This window comes from Acanthaster planci, linkage group LG09, assembly GCF_054643075.1.
Source record: "Acanthaster planci isolate LZ-2023a linkage group LG09, COTS_SCS, whole genome shotgun sequence".
NCBI classification, from domain to species: Eukaryota; Metazoa; Echinodermata; class Asteroidea; order Valvatida; family Acanthasteridae; genus Acanthaster; species Acanthaster planci.
In genome coordinates this window covers 11190637-11214107 of record NC_141785.1, presented here as the reverse complement: position 1 = coordinate 11214107, position 23471 = coordinate 11190637, and the positions used below count along the sequence as shown (strand labels likewise).

The 23471-nt window shown below is 42.2% G+C and overlaps 1 protein-coding gene across 1 annotated transcript; it reads left to right on the top strand.

The window, feature by feature from the left end:
- The first annotated feature begins 1668 nt into the window (after window positions 1-1668).
- On the top strand, window positions 1669-22892 carry LOC110981970 (sodium-dependent dopamine transporter-like). The gene is made up of 14 exons (XM_022240041.2): window positions 1669-2571; window positions 5588-5767; window positions 8380-8514; window positions 10434-10698; window positions 11186-11324; window positions 12034-12168; window positions 12703-12806; window positions 13376-13500; window positions 16468-16580; window positions 17018-17149; window positions 17941-18040; window positions 18178-18293; window positions 18911-19078; window positions 19551-22892. The coding sequence occupies exons 1-14, from the start codon at window positions 2499-2501 to the stop codon at window positions 19662-19664; spliced, it is 1899 nt and encodes a 632-aa protein (XP_022095733.1). The 5' UTR covers window positions 1669-2498; the 3' UTR covers window positions 19665-22892.
- The last annotated feature ends 579 nt before the right edge of the window (window positions 22893-23471 follow it).

Below are 23471 nucleotides of genomic sequence, written 5' to 3'. Positions count from 1 at the left end.
CGTGGCGTCTTAAAGAATGCAGCGCCGTGTTTTCTATTCAACGACATGTTGGTTTTCATGGCTCCCATCGTCAGGTTTTTATTTAGCGGGGGGGGCGCACAGGTGTCTCGAGGCAGGAAAATGTACCAACTTATAAATAAGATCGTCCATGTTGCGTGTCGGCTGCAACCGTAAATGAAGTGTCTAATTTGAATTACAACAGTTGCCCAAAGATGCACAGATTTTTCTCCAATATCAGCCCTTCCGACTTGAGAACATAGGAGTTGGGCAGCATTGCTGATGCACGCCACACACAGCCCTAACCCAGACGAGAGTAGCGCCTACTCTCCTCTCGGTATTTTCGGGGGGATCTTGGAGCTTCGATCTGGCGAGCGAGGTTTCCCAGTCTTGGCTTTCATCGACCATTCGCCAGATCGCGTTTCCAGGGCAGAGTGGCGTCCATGTGACAAGCGAATGGCCACCTGCTAGCCCGAGGCGGCCGTCCCAGAGTACAGGCGTAAGTAGCCCTTAACTCCTAGCCCTAGACGGAAGACGAATGGTGTAGGTTGGGGTGGATATGTTTATAGATGTTTGAAGCAAGGATGAGTTATGATAACTATGTGGTAATGTTACAGTTTTTGATAATAAATTGATGCCGATGGCACTCCTACATAAATACGATATGAAGTCATGGATGATGATCAAGTCAGGAGGAACTCCATGTTGAGGAGGGCTGGAAGATGGGGGGGGCACAGGATACGAATATCAGGGAGATATTGAAGGGGATGAGGGTGGTGAGGGTGGAATGAGAGTGGCTGAGATGAATTTCATGTGGCTTTTTATGGTTGCAATGACGAGTTTACGAAGGAGGTTGGCTTCGAGATCGCCGTGGCGAAAAAGACATCAGTGGATAATGACTGTGATTGTGAAGGAATTTGACGACAGCGAGACTTTTGTGAGATATTGACGATGATAAGAAGACGTTACTCTTAACAGCCAATCAAAGACCATTTGGATCAGATTTTGGCTTTTGTTGGCTCTAAAGTTTGCAAACGATGCTTAAAATTTTTGTAAAGGCCGGCTCATACTTGACATGAACGCAGGAAAACACGAGTAGCATTATGTGACGTCAGATAAAAAATATTCGCGCTTCGAATTAGCAAAAATTGAACACACTTCAACTCAAGCGAATTTCACCGCAAAACATTGTTCAGGCAAATTTACTTCACGTTTTGCTTTCACCAGAGTTGTAATAACTCGAGTCCGACTTGAGTCACCATTTTTGATGACCCGACTCGACTGAAAGATTATAAGACTAGAGTCCCAAAAATAAAACCAAAGTTATTAAAAAACACACACACCTTTGTAGTGACTTAAAGTGCCGGTTTATAATGTTCATGCTATGTGTTATTATCATGCAGTGTAAGTTGTGGTGTAACTATGCAGAAACCCAGAAGGAATTTTAACAATGTCAAACAATGACTTTCTCTCTTGTTTGTGTTCAGATATTGGCAACAACTCGAGCCAAACTCTTGACTCGACTCGACTTTTTCGCCTTATGACTCAAATCGACTGGAGTCACTACGTGACAGTAAATCGACTCGAATCAAAACAATTTGAGACACTGCCACTCATTTGTAGTATGACCCAGCCATTGTCATGTTGTAAACTTGTTTATGTAGAGAATTTGCGGGTTTCAAAGAAAGAAAGTTAATTGAGCAACGCTAGTGCTCATGAATATTCAAAAATAGGCCATTGCCATACAATTTTAGCGGCTTAATTTCTCCTGTCTTAATTTTCTTCAAATTTCTTTTTTCCTTGTGCTTGAGAAAGAAGAGCGACCCTCGCTAATCTATGAGCTATTGCATCACGCAAAGACACGATCAATTTAGTAACTAACCCCTTGCCATTCCTCAGCGGAAACCTCCTCTGCAACATTTGCATAGCCGCTTCCTGCTAGACTTTTTTTTAATTAGAGAGAGAGAAAGAGCGAGAGTGGCTGTGATTGGATACGGTTGTATCGTCATCGTCCCGTGGGCCTCAAGTTACTTGTATACGCCATGCATTATAGGTCGCTGCGGGGGGTATTCGTGTTCCCTCCTTCTACCTGCTGATGTCATCGTGGCTGATGGACTAGAGGGGTCGCTGGAGTCGCCCATACCGAAGCTGGGGCTGGCACAACACAGCGAGAGGCGCTTTGCCGCAGAGTTTGCTAGCTCACGATTAGCCCACTCGGATCGGCCAAGGCTCGGCGGTCGCCCACCCACAACCTGTTGCGCCTGTGTTCACAATTCCCGCTTTATTACAGCTGCGTACCAGATTCGCCCCACAGTGTTTGAAATCCTCGATCTCTACACAAAGCATCGTGCACGCAAGGGGAAAAACTATTTTCACTCGGCGGAGATGCAACTCGTTTCTTGAAAGTAACCCTTAGATTAAACTGCTGCCGTTTCAAAAATTATTTCTTTACGCCTGTTCTCCAAGGACAGAGTACCTCGGAACCCTGAAAAGGAGCTGGCATGCGGACCGACAGTGAAGTGACAACTGCAAACGACAACCCACGGTTCTACGGAGTCAACATGAATGCTAATGGTAAGCAGTATGGTACCTATACAGTGTAGTTTAAAGGAGAACCATAATCTGCGTCCTATAGTTTTACAGTGGTCATACATAACAATGGTCAGGTTTTGGAACCTGAACTCAAGTCCCAAGCATGATTGAGGTAGGGGAACTGACATTATGGTGCATTAAAACTTTCGTACACAAATTTGGAAGACGCAGAGTATTACTGGCCAGACTGAGTTCCAACTTACGGGGGATATACACTTGGAGGCCTCTTTTTCGAGAACGAGGCAATCTTTCTTCTCAGATTCCAAGTGCGGGCATCGGGGACACAGGCCTCAAACGAGGGGATGCTCTCCTCGCCATAGGGTACCCCGTGGAGGGGTATCGTATAGCTGATAAATTTTAAAAGTGTTTGATTGTTAACATTTTTTGTTTTCACAAACGGCCGTCAAACGACTTCATAATTTTAGAGAGAGATCCCGATATGATATAAGAATACTTATTTAAATTACCTTGCCTTTGAAGTACTGCTGATTTATGATTTGAGATCACTTTGCTCGCTTAGGCCTACTTCATTTAAATGAAACAGTTGCTCAAATTATCACTGGAAGAAATGTGAAGTTCGAGTACTCCCATACGAAGACCAACTCCTTGCCCCGCGTACCCTTGCTATTTCCCCTCATGTGTACCGGTCGGAGCTAAAGGAATGGGGCGAAAAGTAATAAGCTTATTCTCTGCAACCCAAGAGCTAGTAGTACCCATATAACTCAGTGGAGGGTCTCATATTTCAGCTCAACTTTTTTCCAGGCTTTTCACACTAGTACATCGGCTGACAAGCACCCCACCTTCCCGAAATGTGTAAAATTGTTTGCAGACTCCGTTTCAATCAATCCTGATTCTGACAAGCAACCTGTGTTTTTTGATGGTCGTGAAAGGAAGCATGCACTCATAAACATCAGTATACGAGGGCCTGTATACTTCTGCACATGAATCATTTGCCAACGTTTGCTACTTTTGCTACAAAAACTGGGTGAATAGCACATGTATTTAAATTATCAGCAATAAGAAGCGTATGTTATTGTGTTATTAAATCGAGATATAACTTCCCATCCCTCTCACTACGGAACATAATGGCACGGTCTACATTTGGGTCACTCTTCAGTGATGCATGTAACCCAACAAAATTAACACCAGAGCAAAGACCACAATCAACCACACTTGATTTGATTAAACACGGTGTGTCAATCTTGTCACCCATCAGTTGGGGGTAGCATGACTTTGATGCTTTGGATTTGGTAACAACCTTGTGACATTTGTTCGGAGGTAAATAAACATGGTCTAGCCAGCGCATCATAGCTTATTAGATAAAGTGCGGAGCCTTGTGTGCTGAAAAAGAATCTATCTGTGACAAGACGGCACGAAGCGTCACACAAGTCCGTGTCCCTCGATCATCCAGTTGAATGGAAATCTTGGAAAACAGATCAATATAAGCCTTCGGTGCACACCACAGGCGGGGTAATTTAGTCTCTCATATTTATCGCGAGAAATACCGGAGTAGGCTGAACCGTCATATATCAGAGTAGCATGTCCGCAATATCGTCACAGTCCTATACAGTATACACAGATAATCCAATTTTTTGTTTCGTTCCGTTACACGGGACTACGGAAGTAATGCTCGGTGCTTGTTTTGTGTTGCGAATAAAGCACGCGTGACTTTACTTTGACCTTTTCAAAACACAATTGTTTTCCCCACTCTTAAGTTCGAGATATGGGTCAAACCATGGTCAAACTATTCAATGGTCAAGCGTGGCCGGAGTCAAATTGTATAGCCGTACAAGAAGTTTCACTCTGTCAAATTCACGCCTCATTTTCTTGATTAATTGGAATTGGCACAGGGACAATGGAAGCTGTGTAATGGTGTCGGCATTGCTCAGGCATATTAACGGCGGTTATGTACATGTAGGTAGTGTTTGATTCTACTAAAATCCAGAATACTCGCTACCGTTACAGATGTTGGCCATATACACTCTATTCTCAGCTTCTCATCTTGAGAGAATAGTCTCGGAAGTTCACCAAAATATACTTCTTACCTAAGGTTTTATCTTTGTAAACAATATTGTAGTTATCATGAGAGACTGGCAAAAGTCAGGCAAAGATTGCACTCGACAAAACCCTGCTGGGGCAAAATATCAACTGCCTACATTCTTGCTCGAATATGACCCAAAAGCTTGCCAACATTTACGCTACAACATACCTGCAGTCAGTGGTAATTTTATATCGGCTGTCTAAATGATTTGTTACTCTGAACCTTTCCAGAGATTGCCACTCCTGCAAATATGACTGGGATGGAATTCTCGGCCTCAGTCCAAAACTAGAAAGCTGAGACTTATGTGTGCGCACATTTTGTTTTTTCGTTCTTAACTTTGCCCCTTGTTTTGTTCCTTTTCCTTCCTCCTAGTCGGTGGTTCGATTGGTCGGGAGGCCCCGAGCGGTAGAACGGGTGCATGGGCAGGCAAAGGCCTAGACATTCAGGCCTGAAGACCTTGATCATTTAGAGGGCAAAGGACTGAGGTGTTCTCTATACCCATTCTAACAGACCTTTCTCATAATGCCTATACTATTTGTAAGGGCGGGGAAGTTGGCCAAAAAAAATCGCCCTTGGTTGCCATTACTTTTAAAAGAGGGTCATGTTTCATCCTGTTTTAGTAATGGCATATGGAGTTTAGATATTCTGAGTGGAACTTTAAGTATACACAGTTGTTCGTTTGCTTTTGTACTGACAGTCAGCCGCTTACCAGCCAATGGTGGGAAAATTATGAGTCTATTTCTAAACTTCTGCCTTGCTGCTTTATCCTGAAATATCAAGTGGATGGAAGTAGAGAGGGTCCAAAATGAGAATGTTTTCCTGCGTAATCCTATTGGTCACCACCAACTGAATCACTCACGCACCAACCAATCTGAGAACGTTTTATCAAGAAGTCTTCCTTTCCTTTTCCTTTTTTATTTTCTTCGTGCCGTCTTCATCGTGCTGACGACGAAGCAGCGCAGGGAAAGTTATTGAAAGTTAGCGTGGAGGGAGGCGAGCTTGCTCCCGGCAGGCGGCACCACGGCGCCCGCCCGACCTGGGGCGGCAAGGCGGACTTTCTTCTCTCCATCGTCGGTTTCTGCGTCGACTTGTCCAACGTCTGGCGATTTCCCTACATGTGTTACAAAAACGGGGGAGGTAGGTACCAAATTATTTAGCATTCCTGTCCTTTGGGTTACCCTTGTGGGTCATATACATACGTCTCTTCGCTAATGATTTTTTGTCTTGTTTGGTTCCTTTCTGGTCCGTGTTTATTTACCGTCTGTTTGATTAAAATCGAATGTTCTTGTTAAATGTGTGCGACATTTTTTGTGTGCGTCTGCAACATTTCTCCAGCCGTTCCGGAGATACACCTGCAAATGATTTTGACCATTTGGGGTCAAGTGGACTGCTCACGGGTCAAAACAGCCTGCGGTATATACGGGTCAATAATATTGACCCTGGATAATATCGAGAGCCTGTGTGCGCATGCATGATCTCATATCCTCGCATGCTTATTACCATAGAATCGATTGCTGCCTAGCGCAATGTTCATTCTTCTCAACTGTTGCAATTTCGTCCGTTACGGTTGGTTCAGAGATACAATACAGCATAACACAAGCGTGCCATGCCATAGTGGCCCCTTCAATTTATTTAAGGCTTCGGTCGAATCTGTTCGCATTACCACACTTTTACCGTGTTCAAAATGGTTCGGTATCAACATAACAAGCATGATTTCAGTATTTAGTCGCTACATAGTCTTTACCTTTAAGGGCACCTCTTAGGAAATATGTTTTCTCTGATTTTATCCGTTCGAGTGAATATAGAAGCATCCAAATTGAACGCAGCATCATTTGCCTTCAGAGCTCAACAGAAAAAAATACCAACCAGCGCTGCAGCAGTACAGTCTCGACAAATCCTTCGTGTTGTAAACAAGTTGCTCGACATAATTCATAGCGATCTTTAGCCCCGGAGTAGATTTTAGCTGTCAACCTTTGACCCCATTCTCGTTGTTTTCAGCAAAACATCTGAAAATATTCTCTCGCTCTACTTTCATGTGGTAAATCTGACAGACTGCAAAAAATTTATACCAGTCTTTGAAGTGGATGGAGGTCACGATGCGCTTTACTGGTCTAATAGAACTGTAGATTTAATAGCAAATAATGCAGCCGTAAAACAACAAGGAGCGACTGACTCTAAATCTGTTTACTTACACAAAATGATGAGTCCTTGTAATGTCAGGCTCCTGTTCTTATTCAAGGGCGCCTCAGATTGGCCTTGGACAAATGGAGAAAAAATAAAGAACGGAGAAGCGACAGAAAGTACGTTTGGTGATGAAAATATCTCCAAATTGAACTCCTTCTACCGTCACCGTTAATGATTTGCCGTCTACACGTAGGTAAATGTACATAACCTAGACGAAATTTTGCTAAAGTGTCTTGCTTAGAGACACAAACACAGAATGTTTCGTGCATTGACAAAGCCCTTACGCACTTGACAACAAATGCTGTCCTCGTTTTTAAAAAGTCACTTTCTTTCATAAGTCGCCTTTAATGCATCCTACCGATAGAGGGCAAAGTTGACACACGCGAGTTTTGGAGGTATAATTTATAGTCTGTCAGCACGGTTGCAAGCCTGCAATCCGGCCAGATGGGTGCGGAAACACGGTCTCTGCAAGTTTACCCACAATTCGCTGTTTTTTTAATAACACGGGTAATATCAACATAATTGGCCAGGCTACGGAAATTAACAAATCAAGGGGCTGCAAGCTCAGTGACCGTCTGTCACGGAGAATCCATAATGTTGCTTTAATTAAACAGCATGGGGCTGCTGATAATTGCACATTGTCGCTTTAGAGCTCCACCTAATTGCGAATTTGTCTCCGCGCGCTGTGTCGAATTTACACCACTTCAAATTTCTGTATTTTATGATAAGCCAACATTTGCCCAAATTGTGCTAAGCATTGAAGGTGTTCTTCAAAATATCCCAAGACGCAGTTGTGGCTGTGTAAGTAGACTCTGCCTCTCTTTGTTCCGGGGGGGGCACTTCGTTGAAGCAGAATTTCGCTCCAATGCGCTTTTGCAAATTTTTCGGATGTATTGACAGTTTTGACTCTTTCTACACAGCATGTCAATTCATTTTGCGTAGCGGTATTTGACCCGGATAGCACTACAGTAATATTGCTCAATCCCACATCTCATACTGAATTGTCATGAAATCGATTCACCCCCCCCCCGTTTTCCACAATAAAATCTTGAGGTGACTCGAAAGTGAATCACAAAAGTGAAGATATCAGTGAGCAACGGTTTCAAAGGGAAAGAGCAGTTCGGTAATAATAACGTCAATTAACGCGAAGGAACTAAACTAATAAAACACAACGCCTGTGGCGAGGGGTGAATCATAACGTTAATTAACTCATTAGCAATTGATTGTTTTCGGTTCTCTGTTCGTCGTATTTCCAGCCCAGTTTTGGCCTAATCGATGCGTCATTTAAGGAGCGTATTGCAAAATAGGAAGAGCAACTGTGCCAAATACAGAAATGGAATCTGGAGTAAAGTATAAAAAAACAAAAAAACAAAACAAACAACAACAACAAACAAAAAGCAGTAATGGAGAATGTTTTTACCTTTCGCTAGCTCTCAGAATCAGAATGTGAGTACTTAAAGAAAAATAAGTCAAAGTAAAAACTACACATCATTTTGGTAATTGCTACAGAGACCTGTTCAGTTATCACACTGGAAGGACAACGTGTGCATTGTCTTATTCTACAGGTGCGTTCCTGATCCCGTACACTCTCATGCTTCTTATCTGCGGTATTCCTCTCTTCTACCTGGAGCTTGCCCTGGGTCAATATAACCAGACCGGCGCCATCACCGTCTGGGACAAGGTGTGTCCCATCTTCAAAGGTGAGGCCCTGTCCGAATCTTGCTATCTGTGAGCCTTCACCTGTTGCAAAATTATGATAGTGCACGAGGACAGGCTGACAACAGCTATGGCTGTAGCTCAGGAAGCCAGTGTTGGACGTGGCTATTAAGCTTTACCGCGCCACCGCCCACGTCTCGTTTTGTTATCATGCGAAGCCTTATGAACACCGTTACGGCGGTCTAAGAAACTTTTTAGCCATTCAAGAATTTTTTTCATGATTGCTCTCATGTTGAATGTTTGCCAAAGAGAGTTTATCGCCCGCACATGTTACACCCCTGCTGAAGAGATTATGCAGTATTCCACCAGAATCAGAACATTTGAGTAAGAAACTAACGACGATCAAAGCAACACGGTGTAAGAAATTAGAATGCATGTACTACACGTCATTACAATCCACAAATAGAGACAGTAGCAGTCTTTTTACACAGCGATTTAATGGACTTGCCAGTTTCACGTAACACATTGGGTACGACTCAAGCGCAAACATTTAGACAAGAGATTGGCTTTGGAGAGATTCAGGGATCAAGGTTAACCGATCCGGCTCATAGAATCTTGCCTGTGATTAATGAATCCGGACAGCAGGCTTCGCTGGAGTTTGTGGTTTAATCTCGGGCACTGTTCCTCCGGCGGACAATCAGAATAAGTAGAATAGAAAGGCGAAAAAGGCCAGGGTAGCGCGCAGTTTGCTTATCGCTTCCGGTAACCCTACCCACCATCGAACCGCCACGTAAAGGGATCCCGGACGCTACTGGGAACAAGTTCGATTTTTCCCCTTAATTAAAACCTTTTGTAATCCGAGGTTTTTCGGATGAGATCGCAGTCGGATCCCTGTTGCTTTTTATCACTGACGATAATTAAGGGGAGGCCCACATCATCCAATGTCTCACTTGTTCCGGGAAAGGGGGGGGGGGAGGTAATTTTCGCGTGTCTCATTCGTTGGTTCAATATGTGACCGTAGGCAAGATGGCGTCCTGTCCTGGGAGTGCCCTGCACAATATCGAGTGTATCCAAAGCCAGCATCGAAGAGCTACAAATTAGTCTTCAGGGCGAAAGTTTAAATTTATTTTCTTTGCTTTCAATGGTACATAAAAAATAAAACCAACAGTATTCCTTGTCAATTAGGATACGTCTTTGCAATTTTGCCTCTCTCGGTCCTGACCGATCGTAGCTACCAGTTTCCCACTTGTAACTGGTTGGTGTACAGGCTTTGCCATTTTTTTTTACAAGGATCGTACAGAATTATACCAAACCACTGACTTGGTCTGTATGCATTTTTCCTGCAATGAAAACTGAAATGGGCAACCTTTTGTTTTGTCGGTAAATGTTCACCCCACAGCCTTGAAGGGTGCGCATATACGATTGTGAAATGGTGAAATGAGGGCGAACGCCAACGGTGTTAAGTCCTTGAGTAGCATTCCGCTGCTATCAGTATGTTTAAATTGTCGGCCAAACGACGTGACCTAAGTATGATCAAATAATTCAAGCGCACAAATCAGGGCCTTGCCTGTACTTTTGTAGAACACCTGTGGAGGGATGACAAATTTCTGGGTCATATGTTTTTCAGAAACGGGTTTTAATAGGCCCCGTCGAGGGATGGATTCAAAACCAATAAGTTTGGATGGGAGGGGGGGCAATTTTTTGCGATCCACAATTGAATTTTTTTATGTAGCATTGTATAGCTTTTCTTTCCAAAAATGTCCTTTCCTTTTATATTTAAAAACTGAAATTTCCCCCACCCCTTCTTGAGAGGGGCAATGATGTCCCTGTCCTCCAGATCTGCAAATGGCTGCACGGAACCTGGTTTCCGGGTCAAACTGACCAGAGAAATTCTATAACATTAAAGTTATATTAACACTGTGCCCTTTGTTTCAACAAACCGGTTCGCTCAATACTCCAACAGGCGTTGGGTGGTGTGTCGTCCTCATTGCCTTCTTCGTTGACTTCTACTACAACGTCATCATCTCCTGGGCGCTCTACTATTTCTTCGCCTCCTTCACCACGGTCCTCCCTTGGAGTACCTGCGACCACGACTGGAACACAATCTACTGCTTTGAGCCCATAGATGGTCCCAGGTACTACGTCGAGGTCAACGTCTCAGCAGAAGATGGCACAAACGACACTATCATCATCAATCAGACAGCATCTGCAGCGACGGAGTACTACGAGTGAGTAAAGCACCAAAATACGTGTTACTTTAAGTAACTTGAACATGAAGTTAGAGAAGTGTGTGTGTATGTGAGTAAACTACATGCATTATTATTATACGTGTAAACGATCCTTTCCAAAGATCGATTGCTTCAGAATACAATAAGTGACTGCTGTGGCAGTAAGATGTAGGGTGTTTAAGTGAAGTTCAAGCGGCTACCGAATATTTCTGCTGCAAAGGAGGGATTAGTTGGTTGTAGAATAGTATAGAAACTTACAGTTGGTACAAAGCGCATCTTTAGGATCCCTGAGATAGGTGTACAGTAGTATAATTAATACCCGAATTGCACTGAGAATTTGTGGCAGAGTCCTTTTCATCGAGAAACAGACGGTAGCAAGCGGTTACAGGATATCATAATTAGCCTATGATATGCAAAGGTATCCATTGCCTGGATCGACTGAACATGATGCGACCTGAACTACTCGTTGGTGATTGTCTTGTTACAGACGAGGTGTTCTCCAGATGAACCAGAGTGGTGGGATTGAGAACATGGGCAAAGTGGTGTGGCAACTGATGCTGTGCCTCTTCACCGTTTATGTCATCTGCTACTTCAGCATGTGGAAGGGTATCCGAGGATCCGGAAAGGTATGCACTTGTGACCAATATTTGGCGAGCTTGCAATGAGCACTTTCATGTTTATCCAAGAAGCTATAACTAAGCTCTTCGACAGATGAAGATTTCTTGAGAACACTGCAAAAACTGGGGTGTTAAATTTAACACCTGCGGTGTTATCAAGAGACTACACCAACACTTTTTACTGATGTTAAAATTTTGGTGTTATTTGGTGTTACTTGTAACACCTTCTAGTGCACTGTAACTCTTATAAGTGTGCAAAGTAACATCATCAGTGTTAAAGTAACACCCAATGGTATGGTCATTTGATAACACCCAAAAGTGTTATGACGATCATGCCATAGGTAACGGCACATTTGCTCTAGATCAAACGTGTTAATAGCCCATTTGCCTCGTTTCCTTATGCATTGGAAGCGGAGGTGGGTGGAGTGGTTGCGATCTCGCTTACCCAATTGGACACATAAAAAAGGAAAATTCAAAATTCGTTAATAAAATTGTGAGATTAAAAACCAGTTTGCTAATTTAAATCATACGGGGCTTGGAATTTACCACCTGCATTAGAACAGCAGAATCTGTGTATATACTGTTGACATGGAAAGCAATAGCATAATAAATATCAAAGGGTACATCAAAACAGCAACTTGTTCATTGTATACCGTTGAACTATTTTGAGCATTTTAGGATCAACCGTATCAGTTGTTTCTCTACTTCGCTTCTCAAGGTTGTGTGGTTCACAGCTACCTTTCCTTACGTGGTTCTCTTCTGTCTGCTGATTCGAGGCGTTACATTAGAGGGAGCGGGAGTCGGCATTGAGTATTACGTGGTGCCAAAATTCGAGAAGCTACTGAATGCTCAGGTACGTTTTCACCAATCAAAGAGAAAAGTGAAGTCTGAAGAATGAGGAAGAGAACTACAACAGGTTCACTATTGAATAGAAATTAGCACAACGCACTGCCAACGGCTGTGTCATAAATGCGTTACACTTTTGAGTTAAGGCAAGACATGCGTCTGGGTCTCCACATTGTGACGTTAGGGAGCGTCTACCAGACTCAATGGAGTCAAGTGATCGTTTCCGATCGGAACCTCCGAGTTGCCGGTTAACGTGTCGCATACAAGTTGGATGCACACATCATACTTATCAGAAGTTAAGAGTAGTGCATAATATTTGCAGGCAAAAGCGATAATCACTTCTTCCCTCGCTGGAGTTGACAAAAACGAGGTTGACAGATCTTAAACGTTCATTAACTTCTGGAGTATGGGATTTACTGGTTTCTCTTCACTCTAACACATTATTTCACTAGATTAATAGAATAAAAGTAGTTCAAAAAGGGCACCATTGATTTAAAATCAGTTTTACGTGCCCTTGCAAAGTAACTTTTTTTTACTACAGGTGTGGGTAGACGCTGCTACCCAGATCTGTTTCTCTCTTGGCCCTGGGTTCGGAACTATGCTGGCCTACGCAAGTTACAACAAGTTCAACAACAATATTTACAGGTAAGGGATTGAGGATTTTGTTGCTTTGGATTTGCGCATCGCTAGCCATACACGATTTGTAGTGTTGAAAGAACCAGACAATATAGCTACTATTAGACAATCAATTAGAAAATTACATTTTACATGTTGAAGATGTTCGATAGACGAAGGAACTCATGAAACAAACAAAGACATGTAAAATTAATTTAATAAATAATGGTTGAACCTTGGGGTAAGAAATTGTAAAGTTCCATTTAATAAGTTCAAGTTCGTGAATGGCAAGTAAAAAGTTGTTGCTGCGTTTGGGCTAAGCGCCTTGTGTTAATTTATTTTTACGTATGTAGTTGTTCATGTATGCTTCATTCGCAGGTATTTTAGTTTGTTCTAAATTGATAGGTTCCTTTTTACTCCGTTTTGTTATTGCCTACTTTTTTCACAGAAATAAACTGCAACATGACAATAAACTGAAATAAACTGCAAACGATTATTGAAAGAAAGCCGACCCTACGTTTGCTTCAGCTTTATAAAAAACGTGCGTATCTCTTTCCGAAGGCTTTCCAACGTGCGATTGTTCGCTTCCTTTTCTCCAGGGATGCACTGTTGACAAGCTGTATCAACTGCGCAACCAGTTTTCTGGCCGGGTTTGTCGTCTTCTCGGTGCTTGGCTACATGTCGGTGCGCAACAAGGTTAACATCGACGCAGTAGCCACGGAAGGTAATAGACTTAGCTTTTGCAAACAATGGCTTCGTTTTGTGTGGGTGGCCACAGTTTGGAAAGGTAGGTGTTTGGTGTTACGAGAGATTTTGTAACACTTTGTGATTAATCATTTTGGTTTTGTACTCACGGTCAGCAGAGCTTTTGCCAACGTTAACCACGAATGGCAAAGACTATGCTCGTGACGTTCCACGAGGAAATCATCTTCGATCTCGTGTTTTAAAATCTGTTTTATAAATTGTAAGCTGTTGAATGGAATGGTACCTTACCAGCCTATTTTCTATTCGGTGTGTGTTCCGAGCCTCCCCCTAATATCAAAGTTTGGCTTAACTTTAGAAAATACAATAGGGCCTATACAGTGTGTAAGATTTGAAGCTTTGCATGGTGGAAGAGACATGAGAAATTGGTTTGCGGGTACACCATGGAATCAATCTCTTTTGGGCGAGGTGTGCAGGACGGCTAGGGCACACTGGCCGAAACGTCGAGTTAACACCTCGCCCAAATCACATTGATTCCATGGTGTACCCGCAAACCCATTTCTCCTTTACATACCGTATAGGAGAAATGGGTTTGTAGGTACACCATGGAATCAATGTTTATAAGGCAAGTACGGGTAACAACTTGGTATAAATTAGACCTACACGTTATTGCTTTCATTTCTACTCTGAAGTTCCAAGGCTGAATTAAGAGTTACGATAACCTCGATTCAACTAATTTTCAATCTGGCCGACTCTTGAAGAAAGTCATTAGAGCCCTTGCTCGACTACCTGTGTTCAGGTTCACGCAGTATAATGATGTTATCACTAGGCCTATCTGTTTATGCTGAATTGAAATGTGAAAAAAAGAGAAAAGAACAAAGAATAAAAGCTAAGACTCGAAGCTTTGCAGTGCGGAGATAGACTAAAGAGAGGGCTTGCAGTAACAACATGTAATGTGGGTAGAACAAAAATAAAGTCACAGAGGCAGTTGGTGTTGCCTGGGGGCCTGTAGGTGATTTTAAACAGGTAGGAAATGATCAAAACAGCTGTACATCGAGTGAAATACCAGTTGCTCGCGTAAGTTGGCTAACCGTCAGTAAACCCAGCGTGACATGGTGTGTAATGTGAATCTGTGAGAAATTTTGTGTTTGGTGTAGATCGCTCACTCACTACGGATTTGAATGTCATTTCATTACACGACGGGATAGAACAACGCACTGCATAGAGGTTCCTCCAGGGAAACTTAAATGAGCGCCTTCAAGCCGAGGCGCACTTGCCCCAAATGTAAGGTCGTGAGGGGTCATCTAATTTTACCTCGATGAGGTTATCGTCTTTCCATGGGGACCTTGCTGTGGGGGAGAGGGGTCACGCCCCTTGCGCATTGGTGAGCGTTGCAAGGCGATCGAAACCAGTGCGCTATACAAGGGGCAGTGTTTAACAGGGGGTTTACGCCGAGATTTTATTTTTGGGAAATCACAAGCCATCGGGAGCCAGATGATTGATTTGCCGATAGTCGCATAACAAGTCACACCGCAGGGGATTTTGCATCGTTCCTATTTTTATCGCAAACGCAGCATAAAAGCTCAAAGAATTGATTTACAAGAGTACATTCTTGTACTTGATACATCGTGGCAGAGAAAATGCAGTGTCAATTGTAAAGTTCAGGGCTAAACCTCAATAACCTTGTTACCTCCATAACCTTGATTTCCTATAGAACGGCTTTTGTGAGAATGGTGAGATTGAAATCAGTAGGTGAAATTGCCATGAACTGTTAAGGAGCGAGTGAATATAAATAACACGTCTTTTAACCCTTTTAGACCTATATGAAGCCTTTTCACCTCTGTTGGGAATTGCAAACTACTGAGCAAAAGAGGCAGAGTAGTTGTCATAAGAAAAGCAATATTTAGTTGAATCTCACGAACCTAGAGTGAAAAATGTGAAATGGTCGGACAAAATTAAGCGGAAAGAGCTTGCATTAAACTCAGGTTCAGCTAACGTGGTATATAGTTGGGACCATCACAAGACCAGACACGACCAGTTACAAGATCAGTCACAAGTACCAGTCATAGGCCATCCATAAGTATAAGAGTAGCCAAACGGCTAGAGTAGCACACGACCAGTCACGAGAAGTTGGCAAGACCAGTCACCGGTGGAACGGTGAACAATTTTTAAGGAACACTCTACTTCAGTTCAGTCGAAAAGCGTGCAATATGAATTCCGACTGGGAGACTGGTAAAACATCTATTGGGTCTACTGATGACTTAAAACAGCCTCAAGTACGTCTCAGCAATAGTATTGTGGACTGTGCATGCACGGAAGTTGCTTCTTTGAAGAGACCCCTCGATGCGGGACGGAATCCTCCCAACGGGTTTAGCTTCCAATCTTAGCCAATGAATCGGTACCACTCTGAATCCCCCAAACAGAAGGTGTTATCAACCAAGCAATAGTCACTAATAGGGCCGCTTTTCACCATAACATCAGCCTCAAAGCGCCGTGATATTCCCCTAGAATCAGTGGACAATCATTTTGTATGTTCCAAGAAGAGGGCACCTGTATGCCTCATTTTCGGAAATTGGAGACCCATTGAGTTTGATCATAGAATTAAAAATACGATAAAAGGATGCCTCTGTCCACCTCTCCTAATGATACTACCGCTGGAGCATTCTCCGTCCGTTCAAGTTATCCCATTAAAAGATGTTACAGATACGATGCTGGTGGGGGAGTATTACTCTATGCCGGTTCCAGAGCTTGGAACAAGCAAACACGGTATACTGGGCGCTAATTTGCTGTGAGTGGCTGCATGATTGAGACAACTGCGGCAGCCAAAGCGATGGATCATGTCCGTTCCCAGCCCACAAGAATTTCGCTACATGACCGGGCAGTCGTTCCCTGATCAATGTAGACACTGTTCACAGGAAGGATCAGAAAGCGAAGTTCTTGCTGTTAACAGGAGAATGTTTTTTCTGTTCAAATGCCGAATTTTTCTCAGGTCCGGGTCTGGTGTTTGTGACCTACCCCGAGGCTTTGGCAACCATGCCTGGAGCACCCATCTGGTCCATCATCTTCTTCTTGATGTTAATAACGCTGGGTCTAGACAGCTCCGTAAGCCCTTCCCTCTCTCTCTTTCCTGCACCGTCTCTGTATGCCTCAGCTTTCTACTAATAAGTACCCGACCAGGTGTCTGAGGTTCAATGAATAAGAAATTGGACCTTTGTTTTTTCAGACTTTTGGCCATTTTGATATCAACAACGATAGCATCTTTGGCCCCCCAAAAAGAAGATCGGGCGCTTGTCTTTACTGAGGCTGGAGAAAAAAAGTACATAAAAGTAGACTTTAATTAAAGAAAAGACACTGAAGTAGATACTGGATCCACTCAACGTGACGATATTCATTTTTGATTGTTTCATCATACCGTTTCAGTTGATTGCACCAGATAATTCCCTCATGTATGTAATCAAAACGAATTTCAAGTTTTAAATCTTGTAGTGCGAGTGTGTTATGCTCCAATGCATTCTTTTAATTTGTGTCGTACTTTATAGTTTGGAGGGTCGGAAGCCATTCTGACTGCTCTTTCTGATCAGTTTCCGCGCATCGTTAGGGATCATCGCGAGATATTCATCGGCGGTCTCTTCTCGATGTACTTCCTCGTTGGACTGACATTCGTGTCCCAAGTAAGTGCTCTGTTGCCATTGTCGTTGCTTGTTTTCACTTTTTTTCATCTGCTCAGCCTCATCCCTCTTTATGTGTTGATAATAAGCAAAAAAACCCCGGCCCTCAATAAAAATGCATTTGTAATCTTTTCTCTACCAGGGCAATCAAGGAAACATTATCAAGGATAAACCCTGCAAAAACAACAGTTCTAAATTTAACACGTTTGATACATGACATATGTCGGAATCTTTCAGGTTTTATATATGTTACAAGAGACCGAGGATATCACATACTGTCCCCAGTTTCTGCATGAAGTACAAATATATTCACTTTACTTGGCATCATGGTCATCCAAAATGGTCTGTTACATGAATTGCGAAGACAGCTCATTAATATGGCTTTTTGAATGGCACTCTCTATATATGCAAAGCTCATAACTCAAGTAGCATTAATGTGAGGAATTTGGTTTGATAATTAATACATGAACCTTTTGGTTAATGTCCCCAAAATGGCATTTGGTTAATGTCCCCAAAATGGTAAAAAATCGTAAATGCTACAATTAAAAGTAACGATTCTTTGTGGTGCTTGTTTGGAGGAATTTTATCTTATTTTCTTTGTTTTGTACTGTGCATCTCTTCCCTCATTATCAGTGCCTAGACAACATCGATACCATCTTCACACATGTCATCATAAATATCCCCACTTTGTAGTTATTTTTATCCATGTCATCGTCAAGAGCTGCGATCTGCCGTCATGTCGGTCATCAGTAACAATATGTTACTCCTAACGACTTCTGACTGTCTGCTTACAGGGAGGGGCATATATGGTGCACCTCTTCGACAACTTCGCTGCATCCTATTCCATCTTGATTGCCGTCTTCTTTGAAACTGTCGCCATTTCGTGGTGCTATGGTAAGATAAGAATTCTAAGTAAGACAATTTGTAAAAGCTGAATGGACGAGTTGCGCTGATCTGTCAGATCTGATCTGGCCAATACGATACAGTTCAACGATTTTCTTAAATTTATACATGTATATATACTTTGACAGGGATGTCGTTCCCACCAACCAAGCGCATCTGCAGTGACATCAAGGAGATGTTGGGGTATTATCCCGGGATCTACTGGCGCGTGTGCTGGCCTGTGATCGGCCCAGCTTTCGTTCTGGTGCGTACACAGAGTTCCTTCTTTCCTAATTAAAGCAAAAGTGTCTGAGCTACTCAGACTGTAACAATTTTGTGAGGGGTAACGGCCAAATTCACACAAACATATGAACGATTTTGATGAAATTAAGTGAGAATAAAGTGAACCAAAACAACAGTAGACACGAAGACAAACTGCAAAAAGCATGTATTGAAACACAAGGCTTACTCAGTGCGCTGGCAAAGTTCCTAGTTTCTGCTTAATCAGCCGGCAGTCTTTTCAGTAAAACACTCTAGAGAGAAGCAGGACTTGAACCTTTGTATGGTTGTGATATGAAGAATCGAGGGTTTGGAATGATGGGTGGTTCCGGAAAGAACTACTGAGTTGAACCTCCACATTTCAATCATTACATTTGGACATTGTGATCTTTTCCTGAAGACAATAAGAACATACTAAAAACGTCAAGTTTCAACTCACTGGTTCTTCTCAGAAGCACATATCGTCCCCAAAGAGATAATCACATGGTGCTACTGCACATATTAACCACAGAGAAGAGTAAATCACTCTGTAGGACTGTCGACATCCAATGACTTTTGCTCCATCCGCCAGTAACCCTACTGTCGACCCCCCTGCCCTTGCAGTGTTGCAGCGTGTTTGGCTTAGCTAATTACAAGTACCCGACCTTCGATGATTACAAGTACCCGCCATGGGCCATCGCAATTGGCTGGCTGATCGCCTCAGCTTCTGTGGCTCTCATTCCAATCACCGCCGTCTACAAATTCGTGACCACCCCCGGATCAATATACGAGGTACGCTGGAAAACATCTTGTCCTCTATTTTTCTTCCTTTTTTTTGCTTCCCTTGCAAAAACTTTAAAAGAAGATGAATTGTGTAACTTAACTTAATGTTAACGGATTTGCTGGTTATGTTAATTTTAGCGACGTCGAAGTTAATGTGTTTTGAAAGTACATCGTAGAAGAATCGATACTTAGTGCAGAACAAAGTGTAATCCTTTGTCTGTTGACGCAAGACGCTCTAAAATTGATTCATTAAAAGACGTCACTGTTATGGAGTAAAGCACGCAACTGTACGTAAGATAAGCAACTGGATTGTCCACAGTGCCCCCAACGTAATGCCCAGCATTAATCCCAGCAGCTAGTTAAAGGATGGTGCTCATCCCCTGTCTTTTCACTCAAGAACTGACGCCGCTGATTGAAGAAATAAGTATTAGTAAATAAAGAAGCCATTAAGCACCTTTGAACTTTGATCTATTCCACCCAGCGATTTCGGGCGAACATGGAGACCCCTCCCCAGTACCCTACCGAGCTGAACTACCCGTGCCAGCTGAACGGCATGCCGGTGCCCATGGACACCAAGCCGGTCACACACGTCTGAACCCGCCCCCTGGCCCAATTGGCACGCGACGGGGTAGTTGTGGATGGTGACGAAGGAGGGGAGAGAAGGGGGCCACGGAAAGTTCCTCCGTCCTCGGATTCATGCAGTCTCTTTCGTTTTAAAGGCACAGTCCATCAATGTGCAGCATTTTCTTTGGGGAAACAAAAAGTCAAAATCTAAAAAACAAACCTGACGAAGTTTCAGCTCAGTGAGTACTACATTAAAAGAAAAACAATTCTTGGATTCCGATTTCAAATCAAATGTTGCTGAGTCATGTTTGAATTTCGCCTGCAGTCAGCATCTGGGACACGTTCTATATTTCCTCATCAAGTCGAATGCAGCTACTCGATGCCAAACACTGCGGCGGCGAATTATAGTAACTGGGCGCACCAGTATCGTGTCAACGCTGCCGCGCTCTCCTAATGGCAATTTTCCCCAAAATACGTCTTAAGATGCTTCTTCGGCGATGGCCTTTTTTCACTGTTTTCTTGAAAATGACGGCTTGCCAGAAAGAGTAATACTTCCAAGAGAGTTAAATACCACAGCCATCTTTAAAGCAGGTATGATTTTCAACCATACTTTTTGGAGAACTGCAAATGATGGACTGTACCTTTAGAGGAAGGTCACTTTGGATGACTGAAACTAAAGGACGAGAATGATGATCAACGCCAAATTTATTCACTTAAATATTATGATTTTTCCACGGCAGCAGGGTACGTTTGGTCGCATTTTTTCGTTCTCTTGTGTTTTCGAGACCCACCCAAAATAGAGAGTGGTGTTTAGCCTTTGTTTAGCCTTTGTCTGAGGAGACTTTGCAAGAACATTTTACATACTAAACATTGTGACCTTCAGGTCCAGGAATTAGAATGCAGCTGCCTTGCCGAGGAAAGCTATTGACCGTGACAATTCCTATCTTCTCGCTTGAAATTGAAAAACGTGGTTTTGCCACAATTTTAGAATGACACCCTTCACTGGGTAAGAGAGAAGAGGGCTTTTCAGAGCACATTGATTTGTCGTCTTCATAAGCCTGGTGTTATTCTTTTCCCTTAGTAATGCTTTGGAACATACCATTTATGCCAGATATGATTTTTGTGGGGGGTGGCTTAATTCAACTCAAGGGAAGATATTTTTGTCAGTGCCAACGGTACCAAGAATTGAAATCTCATTGGGAAATGTCATCAATGAAATCCAAAACATCGCATTACAATCTTCAAGTGAGGAATTGATTTGGTATTACCACCCCATAGTCAACCTAATTAGATAATCTGTAGTGACATCATTATGTTCGAGTTCAGGTGAAGAACCTCATTTTTGTAACCGATCACCCCTGTGTACTGGGTCGGGTTACGGTGAGACATCAGTGATGCATCCTTTGGAGAATTTCTCTTGTAAACTCTTAACTGTGAACACATACAAGAAATTGAAACGTCTTGTTTTCTCACATTATATACACAATCATGTAAATATATGTAAAAACAAACAAATAAATATTCATGTTTGTGACGGATGCATATATTCACCGTATGTAATATCATAAATGATCATAGTGTTATATTAAGTTGTTTAACACGAAAAATTGTATTGGCAGTGATTTATGAATGTGCAACAATAGTAATGCATATTCATATGATTACTGTTACCATCATTAAAACTGGACGTGACGCCGGAATTTCAGTTCAGCATTTATTTGCATCAGTCAACTGAACCACTGATATTAGCTGATTTTCTTTCAGCAATAAAAAAAGGAATTCTGTCGAAAATGAAAATAATGACCAAATACAATACGGGCGATTCACAACAGTACGCCACCAAGAGTTTGCAACGCATTGGCCAATCATAACGCGCGAAGTTTGTCGACCTTTCCAAACGCGCATTGGGTTGACAAATTTCGCGCATTGTGATTGGCCAACACGTTGCAAACTCTTGGTAGCACACTATTGTGAAACGGCTGTATTGCCGACTTTTTACTTATTGATGAGTATCTCCCATTCATGTTGATACTGTTTTTACTATTGATATAATTTTTCACCTTCCTAGTTTAGCTCAAAAATCCACTGTGTACATTGTTAGTAATCTTTTGTTACTTTTATACATTTATTACATATTTGAAGTAAGACGTGTATAAATTGTGAGATGTACATGTAGTGTGTTATTAAGAGATCAGACATGTTTATCTTTACTTCATGGAGAAACTCTATCTTTAAGGTCATTCTAAGCCTTGACCCTCACCTTAAGATATCAATTTCAGATTTCATTTTATTATTCAAACCTGAATGAGAAGGCTTAGTGTCTTGCGTGTTTAATGCTAAATGAAACGTCCGAAAACCTTTTACGTTATTTCTGCGAAAAAGGTAACAAAACTGAAACAGTTGGATTCAATTTTATATCATTATAAATTTAGTGGAACAGTTTAACGTTTTAATATATTTAACATTTTGTTTTTCTACGGCCTCAATTACGTGCCCCGTTGCGTTATCACATTACATAGCAAGAAGTATGATTGACAAAGAGATTTAATGTTACGTTTCTTACTTTGAAATCTGGAAAATTTGTCTGTACAAAATGTTTGTGCCTAAGTACTCGTAAGAAGGAGATAGGTAAGAACAAAACAAAACAAATCAAAACGAAAATAAAGCAACGAACACACTGCATGGTTTGTCAAATTAGCCTGTTTTCCACTTAAATTCCAAATACCACACAATAATTCTTTGCTTCTAAACCAAATATTTCCTCCCCTTCGTATAAAATGGTGAAGTTGGTCAAAAGCAGCAGTAATCGTGTATAGTTACGTACCCTGAATCTTGTATAGTTATCATTGATGTAAAATGGACAGTAACATATCTGAAGTATTTACACAGAGTACATAGTAAATTTATTATCTGAATAGCGAAAGAAATAACTGTAGTTGTACATGTGTAGTGCATTGTTACAAATGCACCTGATATACATTGTAATTTGTTGTATTAATTCTCTGTATCATCTCCGTTTTTACCTTTGAACAGATATTCTGATCACTGATTCAAATTAACGTTGGTGTTTCGTGGAAATTCTAGAATGCAAGAGGACGATTTCAATCGAAACAAAGTCGAAAACCCAGTAGGCTAAAATTTTATACATCATCGGCATATGCAAAAGAGTATTTCACCCCATTAGAAACAACGAACCTTTGCTTTGTACAACATTTTGTGATAATTACCAGCTCATTAAAACATCACCTTAAATAAAGAAGGCATTCTGTCATTTCTTGCATTCTTCTTATGTAAGCATGACAGTTAACATGACGAGGGGTGAGTTGGGGTTGACCCCCTAAGCCCCTAGATCCGCGGCTGTAGAAGGCCCGGCAAAGGCAAAGCCGTGTTTATGCCGGGGATATACATATACGTGTCATGCCAACTCCCTCAGCATTTTAGATAACCGAAATGTATTCGATGGCACTCAAAATGGGATAGCAAGCAAACGCCACCCATAGATAGGCATATGCCATTCTGATGTAAAATTCAGCAGGATGATTCTGTATCATGAACATTACCCCCGTTTATAGTGTCAGGGTGGCAGTACCCCCTCCCCCGCTCTTCAAATTTCGATTGGCGCCACGATCCCCCACGACCCTCCAATTTCAGCACAAATTCACGCCACTGGTCATGCTTCCATGTATCATATTCATAACTAAGTGCCGCTCTTTTTGCACTGAACCCAACCTTAAAGGACGTGAGCGACAGTTTCATATGGTGCCCATGCAAGGACATCAGATTCCCAAATTGGTGGCTCGCTTGCCCCTTCCCCAACTATTCCGAAAGAGAGTTTCAA

Bases quoted from the DNA above. Each gene is read 5' to 3' on its own strand.
- LOC110981970 (XM_022240041.2), top strand. From the start codon at position 2,499: ATGCGGACCGACAGTGAAGTGACAACTGCAAACGACAACCCACGGTTC. The intron at 13,501-16,467 runs GTAATAGACTTA...AATTTTTCTCAG, and splicing joins CGACGCAGTAGCCACGGAAG to GTCCGGGTCTGGTGTTTGTG. The intron at 19,079-19,550 runs GTACGCTGGAAA...TATTCCACCCAG, and splicing joins CCCCCGGATCAATATACGAG to CGATTTCGGGCGAACATGGA.